The 23,848-nt window shown below is 43.4% G+C and overlaps 1 protein-coding gene across 1 annotated transcript; it reads right to left on the bottom strand.

The window, feature by feature from the left end:
* Positions 1-445: 445 nt before the first annotated feature.
* LOC119376604 (uncharacterized) lies at positions 446-23,388 on the bottom strand (the record flags this gene model as incomplete). Its single annotated transcript, XM_037646387.2, has 6 exons — positions 22,975-23,388; positions 19,102-19,315; positions 12,440-12,507; positions 8,453-8,532; positions 2,331-2,429; positions 446-560 (listed from the first exon to the last, which is right to left on the bottom strand). Coding segments are annotated over exons 1-6 (784 nt in total), but the record flags the coding sequence as incomplete, so codon positions are not given.
* Between the last annotated feature and the right edge of the window lie 460 nt (positions 23,389-23,848).

The following is a 23,848-nucleotide window of genomic DNA, read 5'->3' as shown; positions in this document are numbered from 1 at the left end:
GTCTCTTGAATTTTGTCTTTCGAATTGAAGTGCAACAGTCATAACATTAAAGTTGCTTTGTATATAACTCAAATAGACAGCAACAGGTTGCATGGTTTTTAGGAACCAATATTCTCTAATCTCTCTCTCTCTCTTTCTTTTTATCATGTCACACTTTACAGGCTCCACTCTGGATATCAGCCAGCAGTTTGTAAAGCTGAAGCAGTAAAGGCTTCTGCCATTGTGCTGCAACAAAGTGTACATGGGAGCTTGTCCTAGGAAAAGCCAGCAATGAGAACTGGTTTATGCAGCTTTGTTTCTATGTACCAGCTGTTCAGAGTGACATGCACTTGAGAATGATATTTCATTCTGTGTGTATGTGTGCGTGTGTTGCACGTGCACGTGCATGTGTGTCTACAGCCACAAGATCATATCATTTACACAGCATGCAGAAGGTTAACCTTACCTCTCAACAATCGTGAAAAAAATGCCAGGCGTGCCATCTGTTGAACCTGCTCTTGTGTACTGAGTACCTCTGCCCCTAGCAACGACTGGTACTCAGGCTTGACCGTCACCATGCACTGAAAACAGGCAAGAAACGAAATAATGCTACCTGTAGTTATAAAGCAATTTAAATTAAAATGACCTAGTCAGGTAAGATAATTACATCATTCACACCAGCACTACATAGTACAGTAAACTTTCATTAAGTTTGCCCTGAAGAGACCAACAAATTGGACAAGTTAACAACCGACTCACTAGGGCAGTATTTGCCCCAATTGTATTATGTCCTTGTACAGAACACACACCCTTATTTCAAGGGTCCAATGTAGAAAATTAACACTAAATTACATTATAGTGCCTAAACTACACTGAAACTGAACACATGCCCCACTTTTTTCTTTAGCAACTGGACGTGGCACTTTAGCAGGTAAAAGTGCATTCACACGACTGATGTTGTCGCAGACGAATCAGTCACATGACATGTGATGTGACTGGGATCGCTTCGCAGCTATCATTCACATGACCGAGGAGAATTTCAATATTCCTCACCAAAGATCCTAACAATGAATCGGGTCTTCGTCGTTTCACCAATCACTTCGATCGGACTGAACGAGCACCGCCGGAATGGGTAATGTATGATACACAATCTGCAGGCTGGGATTATGATTTGGTCCACCGTGTGAATATAGCTTCAGGCGTTGAGCTGCTAAGCTCGAGGGTGCGGGTTCAATTCCCAACCATAGCGGCCACATTTTCATGATGTCAAAATGTAAAAATGTTTGTGCAGTTTGGTTTACATGCACATTAAAGAACCCCAGATGGTAAAAATTTAATCCAAAGTTCCCCACTATGGTATGCCTCATAATCATAATGTGGTTTTAGTGTTTAGAACTCCAGATATATTATTATATCATTTTTAGTAAAAAAAAAACACAGGTCATCTCCGATCCTGGCATAATAAAAAGGCAAATCCAGCAAATTTATCTTCACAAAATGAAACTTTATTTACTTAATGTCCATCTAAATCACTCTTAAGCAGCACTTGATCACTATGAAGAACGAAACATGTCGTCCTCCATATGGTCAATAGTGCGTTTGACAATTTTGCCCTTGATGAGCTTTCATCCACAGTGCAGGATTCTGTAGGACTGATCTGCTGAAAACTTATTACACTCTTCCATAATTTATCTACCGGCTTCACCCAATTTGCTGGCTCGAAAGCTCGTAACGTTTTAAAAAAAGAAAGGGAAATGTAGCAGGCTGTATTATTGCCCCAAGAAATGCATTCCAAAGTATCAAAAGCTCATCAAAACTGCAGTGCACTACACATACCAGTGAAAGCGCCAGGCAAGTCAGAAAACGGAGTTCAAAATGCCAACAATCCCAAGCATTGAAAGAGCCCAAAAGACACAAATGACAAAAACACATTTTAAATGGCATAGAAAGCAGTTGAAATGACAACAGCAACTGTGTGCCGTTAGCCTTCTTTGTCCTAGTGAAGGGACTGCAGTTTTCTTTCACTTCCTAGTGTGCTCTTTTCGTAAATGTAATGCTAGCTTTCCTGTGAGGCAGTTCACCCAAGTAATGACGGTATAGTTATCTTTATAGACAGCATGTACAAGCACAGTCTGATTGTACCATAGCAGAAAACATAAACATGGCCGCCGTCATGGTGAAACAGGGCACAGGAGACAAGCCCTAGCATGTGCAGCTAGCACCCAGTATTCCTTTGAAAGACAACTGATGTTGCCACTAGTTGGGTAAATTTTCAGTGCAAATAAGTGCGCTTGATAATTATGAAAAGAGTCTATGATGCATCGGCCGAAATTAGCACTATGATAACTTACCAGCTGGCCATCACTATCATTCCAAGCCTGGTGTCGCAGCAACACACGTTTCCCACCTGGTGTCAGCTCCCACAGGTCGTACCCCTGGTCTCCTTCAGGCTGCATCAAAACATGCAGTAACACTCAGTGAAGCTGCGAGTATGGCTAAATGTTGAAGGTGCATGAATGGCGATATTTTAAAATTTCACTATAGTACATCATTTCTTAACATTGCTATTAATAAAAATTATTATTATTATTATTATTATTATTATTATTATTATTATTATTATTATTATTATTATTATTATTATTATCAAATACCATCAACTCTCAGTCAAATCCTGGTGCCATCATGAGAATATGAATGGCAGCGAGATCTTTTTAGTACAAGTTCTTGAAGCTCACTAAAATGTTTTCCTGTTGCCTGAAGAATATCATCAAATCTATTTCGCACACATTCTCTTACTTTCCACTTTAGCTAGCATTAATTTATGCTCGACTAAACTAGTAGCCCACATGACATATCTCAAATAAGATAGTGCTAGTTTTGGAATGTTTGCCCTGAAAAAATTTTTGGATTAATCTCCTTTCTGACTGACAGGTTGGTTCTTTTGACAGTCCATGGAACTCTCAAAGCACCAGCACAAGAACTAAAAAGAATCTGATTTTTCATCATGATAGCAACAGGGCTCTCAGATCGAAAAATATCTGTGATGGTGTGGGGCTGCTGGAATATAGGAGATGAAAAGGATGGTGCAAGAAGGAAATGGCAACGAGGCAGAAGTGGTGTTTAGTCTTGGCTCTTATGGTTGGCGTTGCATGCGCTTGTGAATGTGGGCTGGAGGGAAAGGGAAGCACCACTGAAGTGGCATTTTGTCATGGCTCTTCATTTGCCGCTGCCTGTGGACATGTGTGCAATGCACTCGTAAGAGTATGGCTCATTAAGCCTGCCAGCTCACCGGCAGTGCAGCAATTCATCTCAGCTCTTACGGCAAACTGTCGTACCATTCGTCACTGCTCTTCATTGGCTGTCACACTACCCGTCAGAGTCGTCAGACTCCCATCTCTCGCCGCTGGCTATGGACATGCGTGCGCAGTCCTCTTAGGAGTACAGAAGTCACGTGAAGGAAATGGGAGATGACATCAAGGGGTAGAGAGAAGCTTAATGTGAACTACTGTAAAATGGTTGGTGAAGCTAACAAAATGTCCCTCTCCTTCTCACCAACCCCCAATTGCTAACATCTTGCACTTGCCACTAAACCGGTATATTTCTTTCCTATTTCTGGAAAATCCGCGATACACACCCATACGTCGCCACAACAAAAAAAAACTGACTATTCAGGAGACATATCCTAGTTTTGGGGCTAAAACCTTTGCCTTTCTTTGGAAGCTGGTCCATTACTCTCCAGTGATTGAAGTGGCGTTTGGAATGCCGCAATGAACAGCTTTTGGAGCAGGAAAACGTTCCATTTGAAGCAAGAAAAAAATGGTTTGGAGCAGTAAACCATTGTTTATGTAAAAGTGCCAAGCCTGTGCATGCAATTAATATAACCTACATGATACTGCACATTTAAAGCATTTGCATTTACCATTCACAATATCATGGCCTGACTCAATTTACAAAAGATTATGTACAAAATTAACGCATAAGGAACACTCAAGATGTTCGAATGCCTTTTATTTTTCATGGTAAGGAAACATTAACCCAGTGATTTTAAACCACAGAAGAATATTAGTCAGTTAAATCTGCTAAGTCACACTGAAAAACTGAAAATTTGATTTTCAAAATTACATAAATTGCATATAAAGAACAATTAAAATTATGAGGTCAGCGAGTTAGTAGCTGGGCTAGTAGCTGAGTTGCAGCGACTCAGTAGTGCTAACCGAGACAGAACAGGAGAATCACGCGACAAAGGCACCTCTTCTTCTTAGACAATAAGGCTGATGCCGCATGATTAAATCCTACAAACACCTTGCACTGAATCGCACTGCGTACGTGAAAATCGTCACGTGTCACGAAGCAAACAAACAAGCACAAAGTCAAGCTGTGCTCTCACAATGACACGTCACTACAGACAGATTCCTTAATAATATCTGGGGTTTAACGTCTCAAAACCACGATATGATTATGAGAGACGCCGTAGTGGAGGGCTCCGGAAATTTCGACCACCTGGGGTTCTTTAACGTGCATCTAAATCGAAGTGCCCTACAATTTTCCCATCCGAATAACTGTTTAAGTCAATAAATAAAAAGTTTATTAATGAGTTTTCATTATTTATGTCACTACAATGTCACTTAAAGGGACACTAAAGGCAAATATTAAGTCGACGTTGATTGTTGAAATAGTGGTCCAGAAACCTCGTAGTGCTGCTTTTGTGCCAAGGAAGTGCTTATTTTGAAATAAAATCACGTTTTTAGTGGTCCGCATCGCCTTAGCGTGCTTCAGATCTTCCGCCTGAAAATACGACTTTCATACGTCACTGCTGCCGTGCCCAACGTTGCCCGCTTTTACTGCGCGGCCGCCGACACTAGTAGCAGCCGAGCGGAAGTAGCGGGACCCACAGTAGCAACAACGGCGCTGCGGCAAAGACTTGCTCGGATGGGCACATTCAAAGCCTTCACCAAGTTGCGGTTGGTCTCGTAATCCTCAGTACGAAAGTGCAGCGAGCACACACGCAGAGGTTTTGACTGTTTAGCACACTGGCGCAATGGCATGACACTAAGCCACTTCGAGCGTAAGGGTTCATTCCGCGGCACCCAGTGAAAAGACACACCGGTTTCCTTGCTGCAGCACTGGCATTGTGCACCATTCGGGCATCCGGCAATATCACACGCATGCGGCATTTTGTCGAACTTTCTGTCAGAGCGACTTTCACGAGCGCGCAAAACACGCACGGCAGTACGCGATCCCGAAACTACCACTGAGACGGGCGAGGCGCAGTTCGGCGAAAACGGAACCTTTGAACCACGCGCCGTTCCCCATGGCAACGCCACGGAGGTTTTGTTTTCCATGAATCAAGCGGAAACGAACAAACAGCATTTTATTACGTCTTTTGATGCTCGGAATGTTCTTTTTTTACTGCTGCTAGTTTGATTACTAGTGATTTATTGTAGGCCGACTTCCATACGTCATCGGGATCACTTCGAAAATGTCCCACTCGTGGCGCTCATCATGTGATACATTTAGCTTAATTTCTCGGTAAGTAGGGCACTGCTGTTGATAATATTGCCGTTTTAGAAGTTGTCATACATTGGGCTTTCACTCTGACATAAATTGTTATTTGCCTTTAGTGTCCCTTTAAGCTGCTACAAAGTGATATCCACCTCGATGTAGAGCTCGTATGCAAAGACAACAAGAGCCCGACTGCCATAGCATTTTTATAAGAAATATGTATAGTCTAAAAAAATAATGGCTGACTCTCCTGTAATCGAGAGTAGATGTAAGCATGAAATGGCTACCAGCAAAGCAGACTGTTGGAGCTGATACTAGCCACAATCTTAAAATAGGTAGAGTGCATGTTCACAAAGACACCCCCCCCCCCCCATTACACGACACTATACTGTGCACTGGTCCGTATGGACCCCATTGTTTCCTGTCACTGTGTGGGATAAATCTTGGGCTTTGCCTGGCGGCCTAACATATGCGGCCATGACAAGATGTTACGCTGGTGCGCTGCACGCAGTGTGGCGCAATCTCTCAAAGGAGGTGGCAACCTGCGCTGCAAAACTCTCCAACTGTTGGCGCTTAAAAGAGCAAAGGCAAAGTGTATGGTGCCCCATACCTGCCTTTGGAACGTTGCTAGTGGAAATGACAAATAAAACTTCAGCATAGAAGAAGTTACAGCTTCAGTGATATTGCGAACAAACATTAAGAACATGGAAGCAACATTTTTTGTAACTTGTTTGGGTTAGGGGCCAGAGACCACATTTTTTTCATGTTTTGACAAGTTGCCCAAATGTACTCATTTTGTTCTCACAATGATGCCCGGATGGTCTCGTCTGATTGCTTCGATAACGGCTCTGGCTTTTGGCTCCCTGTCACCAACAACGAGAGCTAAAAGCATTTCATGGCTTAAAACACCCTGTAGAACAAGTACGTGCTTGTAAGAGCTACTGATGTGACGTGAAGTGGCACCCAAAATCAATGTTTGTTAACTACAGAAGCACCATGCCATGATATCAAGCACTCACCAAAGTGCGTCTGTATGCGACATGCATCACAAAGCATCACCACAGCAAGAAAATGAAAGTTAAACAGCAAAATATATTACACACAAAAAAATAAGCTGAGATCCTGGCCGACGCTTCCACAAAGTATGTTTGGGTTTCCAAAAATCCTGACCATGTCCGCGTAAACAAAACTATAGGTGCCCCTCACATGATATCACATAGCAATAGCTTCCCTTTATGCGTTGGAAGAGCCATTGCGATTCAAGGCCAGGTGCACAAGAGCCCACACCAGCCAATTAACTTGTGCACTTTTGTGTCGCTGCTAGCCCAAACACTCCTATGTGATCAAAAAAAATTTGAAGATGCAACAGCAGGGTGCCACTACACTGACAGTCCTGACGATTTTGAAGGTACCTCCGATTGTCAACTTGGTATACTGGCCTAGTGAATTGAACTTCCTTGGGTCTGCAACTCGTTATACGTTGCCACGCCACAGTGGCTGTACATGTATAATTCAGCCAGCTGGCATACAGCATGGGAGGTGCAATTACGTCCCCTAATTTTCTTTGTTTGCACTACTGTGTACTGTTGTCCCTTGTTCCTTAGGAATGAGAGACCCCCCCTCCAAATTTTATGTAACAGCCATATGCACTACGCTGAGTGCAATTTCATATGCACAGAGGCTTTCTTCCTTCCTGTGAGCACGACTGTAGGATTGCAAACTGCAAGATCTAAAGTTATTGCTAACTTCAAATCACTTTATCAACACTGTATCATAAGCAGGTTTGTAGTGAACATGGGCATGGCAACGCATGAGTATGACCTGGAACCCAACAAAGAATGATCTGATGGCTGTGTGGTTGGAGGCCCATCATTCCACTAGACAGAAGTGCTTCAGGAACATGGGCTTAGTTTGCAATTCCACTACTGACAAAGGTCCTCTTTGTCAAAGATACTGCCAACATGGAGGTAGTGGAGCTGTGGTCCTCCTTAAGGGGAGACCCTGCTTCTGAAACATGTTTTTTTGTTTTTGAGCATATCGTTATGAAACTTTTACAACTTATGTATTTTTATGTGCTGATTTCAAACATGCAATTATTGTTCTAATACAATATGTAGTTTTGAAACTATTAAATAGTTTTTGTATTGTTAGGAGCAGGCTTTGTGAGAGTTATCAAGTAAATCAGCATACATCACAATAACTTGGTATGAATACTGCATGCAGTAAAACAAGAATGAATGTTCTAGTCCCATTTGAACAAAAGTTATGGTACGTTGAACATTTGGCAAGTGAGTGATGTTGAGCTTAACCAAACTGGGATCAAGCTGGGAACGTTCAACATACCATAACTTTTGTTCAAATGGGCCTAGAATATCCATTCTTGTTTTACTGCATGTAGTATTCATACCAAGTTATTGTGATATGCTGATTTGCTTTATAACTCTCTCAAATGTGAATAAATCTTGCTCCCAACAATATACATGAAATATTTGATATTTTGAAAACAGCATGTTGTAAGAGAAAAATAACTGCATATTTGAAATCAGGACATAAAAAGACATAAGGTGCGAAAGTTTCATAAAAATGTACTAAAAAATAAAGAAATATGTCTCTGAAGCAGGGTCTCCCCTTAAAGGGCGACGTGTCGACTCTGAAAGAATTTCTGCAAACAGAGGATGCAGTTGGGTGACAATCCTCTGACTCATTAGTCTATAATTGTTGGTAAAAAAGGCATGGAAACTGATAAAAGTGACAACAGTGACAATGACACCCGCGTAGAGGTCAAGTTATACGAAGAGGCTCTTTTATGATTGAGTCCTCCTTTGCTGCCCAATTCAGCATCATGCGGGAGCCACATGGTGCCTATAGGCGACATTAATAAATAGCAGATGTTATCAGCCCATAGAAAATAAAACTAAAGGGCTGAAAATGCATGCACAAAAAGAAGGCAATGAAGCACACTACTTACACAAGGCAAACCTGCAGTATCAGCCTGTGCAGCGCTGTCAGAAGCAGCCACAGAAGTGGGTGCTGGGGAAGGAGATGCTACTGCAATTTGCACCAAAAGTCGTGGCAAATGAATTCCAGGGATCAAAGCACAGAGGGAAAGAAAAAATTATTTAGTCAGTGTTTTCATTCAACAAGTGATGAAAGTGAGAAAAATTACATGAAAGCAGTGACAGCAATACGAAGATGGCGGCTATATTCTCCATAATTCAGCAGGTCGCATGAAAGAGATAATGGGGCATGGTGCTGTGAGGAGATGTGTCCTGGACAGTTTGAAACAGCTGTGCGTTTCAAAAGTGGTTTTGTCAATTTACAAAATGAGAATGTGGAAGAAGATTCATCACTGTGGTATTCTGCACAGAGATGGACAGAGGACGTAAAAGGACTGCCACAAGTGCAAACTATACAAGCTCGCAATGAGAGCCATATGTGTGTACACAGGCAGTGCAAAAGGAGCAGCACGAAGCTGCTTTCAGATGCTTTTCACCTGCTCAAAGTGTAAAACCACACTACAACACTAATGCTGAAAACATGCAACCAGCAAAAGCCAACTCTATCTTGAAAATTTGTACGTGACATTTGCATCCAGCCTGGCAAGGAAGTAAATCATATTTTCTAGCACTGATATTTCATGGATATTTCCACAGGGCATGTGGAATGAATTTTCCACACCCTTTGAAGTTCGAATTTTTTCGGTAAATGTGACCCCCCAGGGTCGATTTTTTTTTTATTGATTTAAATTCTTCAGACGAATCTATTTCAGAAAAAAAATTGTCGTAATTTTTTTAGATTGACCATAAAGTGACAATAAAATCGTTTCTGTTGTTACATACACATGGTTTATTCATGCATAACAGCAAGATAAATTTTTTTAAAAACTTATACGACTGTTAAAAACTGATGCGTTGCAAAACAGTTTACAGAGCACAAAAAAAAGTACACGAAGTGGCATCAAATGGAAACACGGAGGAAGAAAAGTCCCCTTTGATCCCATCAGCATCATCTCGCCACGCTCGCTTTAGAGATGTCGCTCGTTCATCAACATTACTAGTCTTAACTCGTTAGTAACTCCTCGTACGACAGCTGACATCCAATGAATCAGATTCTGATTCAGCAATCGAGCGGCGATTCGGAGGAATCACTGCTATACTCACTCGCAACAGAGCAACCAGTATACACTTCCATAGCGCAAGCAAATTGCACGGGTGAGCACACTGAAGAAAATTGTATAGTTTTGCACGCGTCTGGAAAGCAAAAACAAGTGAGATAAATATACTAGCCCTTTATCTTATCATCAACGAGACGAGAGTGGTTTTTGTGAGTCCCCAAAACAGGAAACGGAACCACAGTGGCATCATTTGTGTAAGTCAGCGCCTGCACGGAAACAGGCGCATTCACGCCCCGGGGAGCAGTAGATGGGAGAGTAACAAAGCGGTCACCCTTTGAGACATTCCAAACCAGATAGCCGTCAGTTTTGCGGGCGCAAGAAGCAGGAACCACCCAAAGGATGAAACCGAAACTAGCCGTGGTGCACGACCAGATGCACAAGCGATAGCCGGCGCACCACTGCAGTAAAGTATTTAAAAAAAACTGAGAGACATCGGCGCAAGAAAAAAAATTCCGTGTATTCCCGCGATGTGGCAGCACATGCCAAGCAAGAGAAATGATAGAAAAAGACGCACTTTTTAAACATACGAACGATGACGTACATGTACGTCATTGACCATCTTGAAGGTGTTCGCGTAAGACGTACATGTACAGTACTCACGGATTGAAATGAAATACGACAATTTAGGGCTAAGTAATGCACATGTTTTCGTTTCTACCATCTTCAGTTTGGGTCATATCGGCATAATTTCGACTCAAACGCGTAGATCAGAGCCAACATTATCTCTAGAGACCAGATTCGTCGCGACATGACGTGGTTATCTCGAGCGATTGCGCATACAAGTCATTATACTAAAAATTTTGATGTCGCATTAGAATCCGTGAGTACTGTACGTCATTGAACCTGAAAGGGTTAACCATATACAGAGCGTTTCACTTAAATGTAAACATCTTCGGCAAAAATCTGTCCAGCTGGGTGAAGGATTTTAAAGGCTAAACTGGCACCAGCCAAAGTTCAAGGTAGTCCAAACATTTCCAAACTCATATGGTCCTTCCTGAGCAGCTGACTGAAGTGGCTGAAGGAAGGGAGTCATTTTTGCTCCTCCCATTTCACTGCTGCTTTAGTCCCCTCTATCATGTCACAAAAGCCATGGGCAGCATCCCCAATGAGTGGTTAAGGTTGCCGGCAGTCTTGAATATGCATCGCCTCAACGAACAGCCTCCTTATCGGATTGGTCTTGGTGCGAATCACGAAGCCACCACAAAAATTGACCTTGTAGTGTGACACACATCCCTTGAGCAGTGCAATGTCAAGAGTGTTGGACGCACATCAAGAGAGCTAGGGGTTTGTCACTGGCACTGTGTCATCTTTTATTGACACTTTCATCGTCACTTACTGCCACTTTTAGTAAGCAGATTTTCTGGCTATATTCAGCAGAATTTTCAGTTAGAATAAAGTTCAACGCAACAGTTTGCATTCCACAACCTTGGTAGACATTACTGGGGATGCATCTGTGAAATTTTCATATAATATTTCGCGCACTCCCTTTTTGGAGCCCTAAAATAAGGTAAAAAGTAGGGATGTGCGAATATTCGAAATTTCGAATATTTTTCGAATAGTGTTTGCTATTCGATTCGATTTGCACTAGAATTTTACTATTCGAACTCTTCGAAGTTCCCAAAAACAAATACAGTCAACGCCCGATTGAAAGTGACCCCTTCAGATTTTCAATATGCTTCACCACATTACATTCTCAGTGCGGCAAAGCTGCCTTTCAAGCTCCGTTACGGTCGAACTTGGTCAAAAGACAACGTCCGATTGGAAGTGGTCCCTAGATTTTCAGTATGCTTCACCGCATCACACCCCGGTATTGCGGCAAGGCTGCCTTTCAAGCTCCGTTACGGTCGAACTTTGCCAAGACACAGTCAACGTCCAATTGGAAGTGGTTCCTAGATTTTCAATATGCTTCACCTCATCACACCCCGGTATTGCGGCAAAGCTGCCTTTCAAGCTCTGCTACGGTTGAAAATGTATGAACTCAAGAAAACGCTGGTTCCGTCATGGAGATGAAAGATGTGGCAGAGGTGGGGGCTCAATTAATGCTGTTTTGGACCTGAAATTTGGGCAGGAAGTCCAAAAAAACGGAAGCCAAAGCTTCTTAGCTTCCAAAACTTCAGATGTTCTTATATATCGACGTCTACGAGGCAGATCTGGAACTCTGGACTTGAAGGGAGCACACCCTTGTCCACCACATCAGTTGGGCTTCCACAGTAGTTGAAAGAGGAGGAGAGGCCTATCACGTGTAAAGTGTTGTTGGCAACACTTTGGTTGCACCAAATTATTTACATAAATACAATTCGGCCTTTACATTGCCTCATTCTTCATAAGACAACTATGAAACACTACCCCGCCAGTGGTTCATCAACCTAACGAAAAGAAGCACTTTCATGCTGCTATCTCACAAGAATATGCTTAGGAATCCTCTCTAACTTTTTTTTCTGCAATTTCGCTTCGAAGTATTCGAAAAATATTCTAGAAATATTCGAGAAATATTCGAAGAATATTCGATTCGATTTGCACTCACACTTCAATATTTGAATTTGCTTCGCATCCAAAATTTTGCTATTCGCACAGCTCTAGTAAAAAGTGCACAAATCATGCGAGTAAGTATAGCAGCTATCATTTTACTATGTACCTTCTTGGTTCTAAAGAAAACAGCCATCATGCCCCACGTGGTGGTATTTGCCACTTAGCACCCTTTCTGCTCTCTGTGATCATTTCTGTGTATACGAACCAAACAGCAATGTCAAGGAATTGAATAAATATAGATGAAGCACTTACTCAATCCTTCATCAATGACAAGGTCACCACTGCTGCAGGGACTAGTGCAGATTAAAGAATCCCGAGACCTGCAATCAAAGCAAAGAACGGCACCTTGAGCTTTTGACAGTTGCATCATGCTGTAACAGCACTTTATCTAGCAGCGCAGGTACTGAGCAGATTGAGTGGATTATCAAGTTTCTTTGTCGGCCGATGCAAGGAGTTTAACATCCCAAAGCAACACTGAAGATATCAGAGGTGCCATAGTCACTTGGAGTTATTTCTACTGCCGCTAAATCTAAGCATCTAAATTAGCATATATTTCCATTTTGGCCCCATCAAAATTTGGCTGCCATAGTAGGGAATTAAACCCACAACCTCACACTCAGCAGAAGGTTTCCCATAATATTACCAATAAGGAAATCTAAAGCACCTCTCTATGCAAACTTTCTCGCAGGAACTGTGCCTCCATGGGAATTCCAATATGGGTGTGCAATGCTTTGTTATGAGGCTTGGATTGAAATGTGCATCACTGTTGCAAAAATATAGCTTTTTTAAACTGAAAGTTTTGCGACAAAATAATTTTTCACCCACCTTACACGTTTCAAAAATTTTAGTCAAAGTAAAAGTAAGAGAAAAAAACGTGGTTAAAACCAATACACAGTGAGGGAACACCAAGTGTTTCTTCTTGCCAGCCTACCAGTAACATTCATGTTTGATATACTGTGACTCATTATGATAAAGCCGTCTGACACAAAAATAGTTTCGTTATATTTGAATTCTTTAAAAATATAAATCTATTACACTGAAATAGATGTGAGAAGTTTTCATTCACACTGTCATACCCAATAACTCAACATATCCTCGTTCCTAATACCAAGGTCTTCAATTTATTTTTCAACAAAGTGAGAGTTTTTGTGCATTAAACAAGTTGAAAAGCCCCAACGGAGGAACAAAATATGGGATAGATTTCAGACTGTGCAAGGACCAAGGCATAATACAGCGCATAGATGTGCTAACAGGTGAGATAAAATACAGTGCTCATAGGTTCGTGAGGGTGAAGATCACCCTCAACCCGCAGAGATTAAGGACAAAATCACAAAAAAGCAAGCAAACCTAGATACAATCGAGGAGGAATTTAATCACACTTCATAACAAATACAAAGCCTTAGAAGGAGAAGAAAATGGAGACAGAGTATATTAACGAAATTGTGATTAGGCTCACTTACGAAACAGCAAATGAAATTGGAGGCGAAGCACCAAGATAAGAAGTATGCAAGCTCTCTCGAACCTCTAAACACTTAATAACGGAACAACAACACAATATTGCTGAACTGTCAAAGCTGATGAAGAAGCGGAAACTGGGTGATGTAATGCCAAAGGAATACAGACAGCAGTAGAAAAAAGGAAGCATCACCAAAGGAGCTAAAAGGAAACTCTATATACGAATGACCAAAATTTATACAGTATGAGTTAAGCAGGACAGTATTATTAGCCGTTTCAATCACATAATGAAGGTGGCAGAACACTTCTATTCAACTGCACAGTTCACAGATCAGTCATGCAACCTTGAGTGAATTCAAGGTCAAACAGGATACCGAGTTCGACGTGTAACTATTGATGAAGTTAGAAAGGCCTTACAAGACTTGTCTCATGGAAAAGTGGCCAGAGAATACCATAGCAGTCGATTTCATCAAAGATGGGGGAGATTTTATATTTAAGAAACTTATAACACTATACACACAATGTATAAAGCCCTCAAATGCACCACTGAGTTGGAAAAATTACACTGTTATATTAATACACAAGAAGTGAAAGATAAAAAATTTTAACAATCATAAACCTGTCATCTGACTTTTAGTAATATTGTAGAAAACATTCACGAAGGTGATTTTGAATAGAGTAAGAGAGACACTCGACTTTAAAAGGCCCCTAAACCACCCATAGGTTAAAATTTAATTGCGGTGCTGCAGTCGAGCACGAGTTTTCAACAAATACTTAGCCGTGAAAATTTCTCAAAACGGTGCTGTAATATCGGAGTTACACGCGCTTGATGATCCAAAAGCGACCCTCGCTCACTTCGCTATGCTCTGCTTGTCGGCTCGTCTCTCCTCTTGGCTAAGTGCTCCTCCTCACCGTGCGAGGAGGAAGAACAGCGAGCATGCGTACCTGTGAGCAGACAAACAGGCTCTTTTTGTTTCTGACATTACCAGACAATAGTGATGATGTCACGGCCAACGATGGGGATACCGAAAGGCCCAAAGAGAACAAAGGTTTTGTTTGGTTTGTTTTGTTTCCTTTTGGGGGGGGGGGGGACGCCCCCGCAGTTTGAAAGTGTTGTCGCATTTCGCATTGTTGATCCTTGCACGCGTTCTGAACTTGATGCACGCGTTTACTTGAAATGCTAAAAAATTGTCAACCCAGTGAGCAAGCTGGCTTCAGGAAATTATTCTCTACAATGGATCACATCCATGTGATCAATCAGATAATAAAGAAATCTGCTGAGTATTATTGTATATAAACCCCTTCACACGGTTTCCATAGATTAGGAAAAGGCACCAGACTAAGCAAAGATACTAGCAGTCTTGGTAGCACTGCATCTCCAAGGAGTACTGAAGCATATCTGAACACTTTACCCAACATTTACAATGACTTCATAGCTAAATTGCTTCTCCACAAGAAAAAAAAAAACGAACGAGAAAGGAGACAGACAGATGCAATACCTCCGATGTTGCTCACTACACGATTATGAGCATTCAAACAACTAGATCGGGAAGAAATATGAACTAATTTTAATGAAAAATATCTCGGCAACTTACACTTTGTAGATGACACCATACCCTTCAGCAATAATGGTGATGAAATGCAAAAAATGATTGAACACATAGAGTGAGAAAGCATTAAAGTAAGGCTGAGGATAAATATGCAGAGGACAACGATAATGTTCAGTGGCCTGGCAAGAGAAAGAGAGTTCACAATCGGCCACATGTGAACCTTCACATGTGAAGAAAATTCACCAAGGTATAACGACAGGCTGGAACGCACATGGCAGGCATTCATAAACTATGACTGGCAAATTACCGCTGTTCCTAAAGCGAAACATACAAAATCATTGCGTTTTGCCAGTACTAACATAAAGTGCAGAAACTTGGAGGATAACAAAGAAAATCAGGAATAAAGTAAGGACTACGTAGTGTAACATTAATAGATGGGAAGACAGCCGAATGGATCAGAGAACAAACTGGGGTAGCTGATATTTTAGTTGACATTAAGAGAAAAAGATTCACCTGGGTAGGCCACGAAATGCGTAGGATACATAGCCAGTCGACAAATAGACTGACAGAATGAACACCCACTAATGGAGAACGCAGCTTAGGACTTAAAGGGCCCGTAAACAGGCTGTGACTTTTTTCTTACACCCCCCAATCAAGCTCACTAATTCGTACAGTAGACCACGGCGATCACGTTTTCCAAATATTACAGCGCTGCGCGCCGCGCAGACCCTTCATTTCGAAAAACAATTCCCACGCTTCTTTCCTACGCCTGACCAATCCTCCTCGTATGCGCAGTGACGCAAACTCGGCGATCGGCGAGTTTATGTAGCACTGAGCTCGTCGATTGGTCTAAACCAGGCCTCAACAAGTTAACATCAGTTCCTGTTCCCCGCCGCTACGAAACTGCGCCTTGTTTCTTGGCCCTGCGGTGATGCGGGTTCGGCCACACAGATAGCACCTGCACGAACTTGGCCTTCGACATATGAGCAACACGTAGAGGAAGCATTGTTCACTTGTCGGCTGCAAATCGAGCGGAGAGAGGGGAACCTCCGGTAGCTCGGACGGGTCGCGCTTGCTTGGTTTTCCCATTGCACGCGTGGCAAGCGGGGTTCTTTTTTCTCGCGCCCCTTGGTCGTCTTGGAAAGCAAGCACGCATTCCTGCTGCATTGTGAACTGTCACAAAGGTTTAAAAATACCGAAGAGCCGAAAACTGCCCGTAAAGTTACGGAGCACATGCGACAACGTAAACAATAAACAACCAGGGGCCACAGCAAGCGGAAGTGCATAGCGGCTGATCGAGCTCGCCGATGACGTCAATTGGTGACGTCCTGTCACGTTGCCAAAATGGGCGGAGTCACGACGACGGGCTATGCTAAAGCCTGTCCATGTGTTTTCCGCCGGCTAGGTTAAGTAGCACCAACTCTCCCTTTACACCGGTTCCCCGCCTAGCGGAAGCCGAAGTGCCGCCATGATGTTTCTGCTGCTTTTCCGGTTGATGCACCCGCCCCATGCTCGCCCACGCCCTCGCGACGCAGAAACACCGAGCGAAAACTCGCTCGGCGGCAGGCAGTTTACGACGAACCTCAAGACAACAACACTTGCGAAACGGAGAAGCAAATATGTGCTTTCTCGCGTGTGCACATGCGTGCGCAGAAACAAGATGGAAGGAAAAAGCGGAAGGAAGTGGCTCAAGAACTTCCTTCCGGAAGCTCCGGAACCGGAAGTGGGCGTCGTCGTCGAACAATAGATGGCGGTACTTAAAAAAGCGGCAGTAGACGCGATGGAGGGGCTTTAGGCTATGCCTTCCCCTCCCTGTGGCTGAGAAGGGTGGCGAGGCCGCACAAAAATTTGAAACCAGCTGAAACGGATGTTCTAACCTCTGCAACTTCCTTATTATAGCACGTACTTGCAAAATTCTTGCGGCAACATGTTCACATTACAAAAGTGCACATATTTCTCTTCATTACAATTTCAGGACCTCGGGGTTGTTTACTGGCCCTTTAAGGGAGTTATGTGGGTTGACAGAATCAAGAAATCTCAAAGCATCAAATGGAATCAGCTCGCGCAGAAAAGGGTAAATAGAGGTAATTTGGAGAGGCCTTCATCCTGCAGTGGACATAAAAGAAGAAGAAGAAGAAGAAGATGATGATGATGATGATGGGCAGCAGCTTCGTTCTCAGTAAGTGGATTTCTTCCTGACCTCTTTCGTCAACAGGATACAGTTGAGCCCTGCTACAATGGCGCCACTATGTACAGCTGAATCCAGATCCCAAGAAAGTATAGTACTCTACGACATATCTATCAGTCTCATTCACCTTGACATTCAATATGTCGAATACGGCTCCCCTGCAGGTGTGCTTATCCCAGTTAGCCTGTGATAACATTCATCATCAGAAGATTCATGGCGACAAAACAGAACTGTTTTGACGCATGCCATCAAACAGGGCCTTGAATTTGAATGGCAGAGGAACCCCCGAAGAAAATAAAGTGAGCAAGGTGCTTGCCCCAAAATAAAGGCAGCTTACATAGCAGAGCTTACATTTGTGTTCCATAATGATGAATTTGCTGTAGTAGAGTTCAGTGGACCATAGCTGTGTAATGTGGTGAAGAATACTATTAGTAAAGAAAACTAACCACCGTACAGTGAAGCAAACAACCAGCGGCTGTCTGTTATGGAGAAGTGAACTGATAAGCTGCTTCAAGAATACGAAAGGCCTCCTGCGCTGACACGCACATTCAACAAGGTGTGGATCAAAAATTAATAAGGAATCTTCTATGCTTCTGACATGGTCTTAGAGAAATAAATTGGTAAATTTCCCATTTTTCACTATCTGAAGATGTGTGGATTTTTAGATAATATTCAGGATGGCATATTTTGTATCATTGATATATCTAACTGTTTTGCAAATCCCACTGAGTTCCACATTTATAATAGTCTATGCTACAGTGTGATGGTCTCTCTTGACAACCTAACATTGCCTGCCATGAACAGAACACACAGTAAAGACGGAACATTCAGAAGCATGTCACATCTGCACATGGAGACACCATGACTGAAGAAATATTAGAGGCATACCGTATTTATTCGAATCTGAGCCGATGGTTTTTTCGAAAAAACGATGTGCCATAGTGGGGGCTTGGCTTAGATTCGAGGATTTTGAAAAACGCGCCATTTTTCATCGAGAAAAGTGTTGCAAAACTAGCGCCACTTAGACAGTATTGTAGCCGTTAGTAGCCGAGCCAACACCTGGCTTAAGTACGCACGCGAGGCCGCCATTTTTATCTTTGTGGCGAGTGTTGAGGCGAGCCGTTCGTCAGTTCGAGTCTCGTCAGTTCGACAGCGTCAAGGCTGCGCTGGCTGAAATGGACACCGACCTCGCCGTGATACTGGGTGGTATGACGGGCCAATTGCAGCCACTTGATGTTTGCATCAACAAGCCGTTCAAGGATCGCCTGCGGGGATTTTACACGGACTGGTTAAGCACCGAGGACCACCAGCTGACGCCGATGGGCAGCATCAAGCGGGCATCACTGTCTCAGTTGGCAGGCTGGGTGGCTGCAGCGTGGGACGACATCCCAGGAAGTTTGATCGTGCGCTCTTTCAAGAAGTGCGGCATATCAAATGCGCTTGATGGCACCGAGGATTGCGCACTGTTTGAGGACAGTGACAAAGAGATCAGCGACGACGACTCGGAATGAGCGCGGCATCTTGATGATGAACCAACTGCTCCGTTTCATCTTCACATTTTCAATAAATGTTTTCTCTTTGTGAGTTTTACCCGACCTACATTCGAGGTAAGTTTTTTTTTTTTTTCGGGCTTCGGACTTTAGGGGGTCGGCTTAGAATCGGGGTCGGCCTAGATTCGAGTAATTACGGTATCTTACTTTCATGCAACTGGTGTGACTTACGGTGACTTCATCTCAATGTCCCCTGATGGCTGCTCTGTAGTCTCTTCCAGTGGAATCTCCACCGGCCCTGTTGGCTGCCCTACTCGCAGTTTCTTGAGCTGCTTTGTGGGACACTCTGCTGGATGTTTTGCACCCACCTGCACAAAGCTCCCCACTGTCTGCTCCATTGGTTGCTTTGCAGAAACTTTTGCAGCTCCTGCCTCTGGCACAACCCCTGCATCGAGACAGCATACAGGAGGCACTGTGACATGACAGCATCTGCCACTGTTAACAACACTTTCAATTTTATTCATATCTTGATTCACAAGCTGTTTCCAAATTTCCGGAGTTCTCCAGGTTTTTCCCCGAGCCTTTTCATGAAATTCCCTAATTAACACATAATTTCCATTCCATCTCGAGATGAGCTGGCAATAAAGTCTGATACTGCCACTCTCCAGTAAGCATGCAAGAAAATAATAACTCATAGGGCTGCATGAACACTCTTAAGATTGTGCCTCTGGATAAATTTGAATAATAAATACTCCAGTTGAATTGATAAAAAAATAATAAAATTGAGAGGTTAGTAAAATCTAAAGCAAATCACATACAAGAAAAAAAAGAGTCTTAAACCATTGCTAATTTATGAGATACCAGTAATAATTTGTCAGTGAATGTGTCAACTACAGACTGAACATTTTTCCTTCTTTTAAACAAATTGCATTAATAAAGCGAGACAGTTGATCACCCTTCACGATATCAGCGTGCTCACCATCGATGGAGCACAAGATATTTGCTTATAGCATCTTTATCCATAGCCATACAGGGAAGTACACACACCCAATACAAATCAATGACATTCTCCTCATTGTATTTTTTTTACTGGCAATTTTGCATGAATGGCAAACCAGTGACAGCAATAGCAAAGTTTAGTGCTGCGCTTAGATTCCCTGGATGGCGGTGAAGTGCGGGCATGTTATTGATGTGACACAGCATAGAAGGGTGCTCCTGCTGGCTTGAAGTAACAGTGCTATAGCAGCTACAAAACCCTTCACAAAACTGGTGGGATAAAGAGTGACAGTAATGCTGGTGCAAGCACCTCACTTATCTCGGTAGAGCACCTCGACAGTGCTTGGTACAACCGAAAAATGTGACTGTGTACCAAGGCCATCACTGCACTGCATGCAGGGCAGCATCACAAGCTTCACAGCCTGGGTGCTGCGATTAGCAGCCCATCTTCTTTTTTGTGTGAATTGACGCAATGAGAAATAAAGCATTTTGGGAGCTATGCTATTTACAACCATGAACCATTCTTTTTTAAACGTCATGTGCTACAGCTTCCAGAAAAAGTGGGTTGGTGCCTGGTATGCCTAGCGGCACCCTCCACCTTTGCTCGCCAGCAGAGGGTGGCACCGAGTCACTAGCATGGTTGTCTCAAAAGTTGCCTGTAGCTGGCAACACACCTTGCAGCATGTGTGGTAAGGTTGTCGCACGTGTATTCGTGGCACTGGTATTTCTGAGCAGTTTATTCAATGAACCAAATTCAGCAGCTCAAAATTCAGCTCCCTGCTTCTATATAGACCGTTTTTTGCCCTCGCCCCTCATATGCCTCATCACTCTCCGGGCCGCGAAAACAGTACTCTGTGAGGCTCACATTGTGTTAAAAAATTCACAAAAGCTTGCGGTGATACCAAGCAGGGCTCCAAGCATGCCTAAATTGCATCGCCAGTGCTTGTTGACGATACTTTATGCGACCGCCAAGTGCTTGGGCCCAGGATCTGAGGTCGGTATGTGATGTGCTTGGTGGTAGCATTCACTGCGCATGCGCGAAATGCCTAGCCGTGGTCAGAAATAAGCGTACAGTGTGCTTGGTCTCACAGTTTAAGGTGCCGATGAGCAAAATGCCTAGCCACTGCTCCAAGCAGTCGCCACATGACGAGCTTGTCCCAGGGGGTCTGCAACCAATGCATAAAATGCCTATCCGCAGTTCCAAGAAGGTGGTGGGTGATGCAAGTGACAAAGCATGTCACTGATTGTTTGCTTGTGCACACCCACTTGCCTGATACTCTTTGTTGCACAGTTCGAGGTTCGTCTCATCATTGGCCCAATGAGAGAAGTTAGGCCTAGCCATGACTCTGAGCAGCAGGCGTGCAACGTGCGTGGCCGCAATGCCCAAGGTTTCAATGTACGCGATGCTTGGCTCATGTGATGGTATTCGGCATGAGGTCTGAGGTACTGATGGGCGGAGCATGGGTCAGACGAGTCAGGGCAATGTGCCTGCCGGCCCAAGACGAGCATTTCAATGACGAATCGGAGAGAGAAAGGATTACAGAAATTGAACAAGTGATTTTCAAAAAATCTATCCTTTCCACCATTTTCTGCGACATGAAAGCCCCCTTCAAAGAACTACCGACAGGCAAGTTTTTCTTTGTAACACTCTTAAGAAGTAGGTCTGTGTCTGATAACCACACAACTGGACCATAAATGCTCTACCGTGATGTATGGTTAATACTTGTGTCATTGATTATGATACACTATGGTGCCACTTCAAAACTCGCACCAAAAATAATAAGAACCTGGCAACCTTACATGGAGCAAGGCAATAAGATCACATGTTCTCAAGCTTTGGTGACGTTGAGAGCCTGCTTTCATATACAGGGCTCCCATGTGGTAAGGAAAAAAATTTGCAGTGGCTTAGCTCGGCTATGCCAGGATATACGTAGCGTTAGCAAAGGTTCAGCTGATTATTCTCAGCTTTCCAGATTGTCTAGAATTATTAGCCTTCTTCTGTTCATTCTTCGTACGCTGAACCGCTAATTGCCAGGCAACTACTTCGGGATCCGATGAGATAAGCTTCTCGGCTCTTCTGCGCCGTTGAGCAGCATTTGCGCTCTCCTTCTCCATGGCGTTACCCACCTGCAAACGCCAGTCAGAGGCGCTATCAAGCGGCTCCAGCACAGTGTCAGGCGGCGACTGCACAGCGAAGGTCAATAGCTGCGCGCGCGCCGCCGCCAGCGTGTCTGCCGCGGCTATGACGCCACTCCTCCCGAACGCGCAGACCAGCAGCGGCGAGTCGCGCGTGGCGGTGGCGGAGAGCGCGTGAGATGCCGGCTCCAGTGAGCCAGCTGTGCGACATCACTGATCCTTGCGCATGCGCAGCACGGCTCATGAGGATCCACACAAAATCGGCTCCGGCTAGGCAAGTGCAGCTAACGCTACAAAAAGTGATACGGCTGCTGCAATAAATATCAGCAAGGCGCCACCTCAACCAGGCACATGTGCCTCCCATAATTTCTGTCTACTATAGGACACCTAACATAAAACAACACATGATACATCCACCTGCCCAGCACCCATTTCACAGTCAACAGTGTGCCTACTCCGCAAAAAAAATTCCTTGCAATGGCACTTCAAGTGACACCGGTGTAAGAAGCTAGAACCACCCAACAAGAGAGCAAAGGGTGGAGAGGAACAGAAGTCACTGTCATGAGCAAGGTGTTGCTGCATGCACCCCGCAAACATGTCTTTCTGTGACCGTCGGCAATACTCGCAGAACAGGCGAAACGTCAGGGAGCCCAAGCAGCCACCAAACACATCATATTGATGACGATGTCATGAGGTGCAGACAACTCAGATAAGCACACGCGCTTACTTTAGAGCCATATTAAGATACAGTCAAGGCTTCATTCGCAACTAATATCAGTCAGAGGTACCTACGTATGCAAGAAATGTAACAATACAAACATCTGGATTTTTATATTTTGGTGTGAGTGGTCTTTTAAATGATTTAGTGCAGCTCTTAAGTGTCTCAATATGATCACTAAAAAAATAGCTCCTGCACTACAGAGGCGACCAGCCATTGGTCATCTTCATACAAGCAATACACTCAACCCTTACCTTTCTTCTGGCGAGCTTCAATCCACTTGTTTAAAAGATAGCTGAAGAAAACGCTCATTCCAGTCACGCACAGTTCCCGCGGGAAGCACAGGCCCCATGCTGATGACGCCATCATCTGAATAAAAATCAATAAATAATGTCCGAAAGAGTTCTGAGCAATGGTAAGTGAAACAATAATTTTGAGTTTATTAGTGAAAGAATAGTACATACATGCTACAGCACATACCTGAGAAGAAAGCTTCAGGCAAAACTCAACCAAGAGGGAGGAATTCCTTCTATATTACCTTATTATTGATAAATGTATGTTTGCTACCAAGGATCTTTGTAGAAAGACACAAAAAGTATTCATAAAGACACCGCTATACAGCTTCAATCATGAACAAGCAAGTAGGTATTAATAAAGTGCAACTATGAACCAAATATTGTGACCAAAATCGTGAACAAAAAGGTGAGTGGAGTTCTTAAGCTTCCATTCGTGTGTTTCCTGTCATTGGTGTGACTGAAAAAATTATCTACTGACACACAAGAGTATGAAATAAAGTTAATGTGCAGTTTAAGTGAAGAATGACTGATAACAATAGCAAAGAGAGCGAGAGGAGGAAAGTGGAGGAGGAGGAGAGCAGCTACACAAGAAACACCGTACCTGAGATCTGTCTGTGGCAGCTAAGATGCGGCACTTAGCTGCCACAGACTGCCGTCACAGCCGTCTGTTTGCCGATGACTTCACCCAGTAAGGTGTGCGGTGAGCACGTCCGCCAAGACCATAATTGGAAACAAAATGGTACATGAGCGGAGGTCTGTCTGTGGCGATTGCTATAAAATGCACCCATGCATCAGTGCAATGTGCCACACAACATATTGTTTACACCAGTCG

Source organism: Rhipicephalus sanguineus, unplaced genomic scaffold (genome assembly GCF_013339695.2).
Source record: "Rhipicephalus sanguineus isolate Rsan-2018 unplaced genomic scaffold, BIME_Rsan_1.4 Seq166, whole genome shotgun sequence".
In the NCBI taxonomy this organism is placed as follows: Eukaryota; Metazoa; Arthropoda; class Arachnida; order Ixodida; family Ixodidae; genus Rhipicephalus; species Rhipicephalus sanguineus.
Note: the sequence above shows the minus strand (reverse complement) of the source record. Positions and strands in the feature narration are given on the sequence as shown.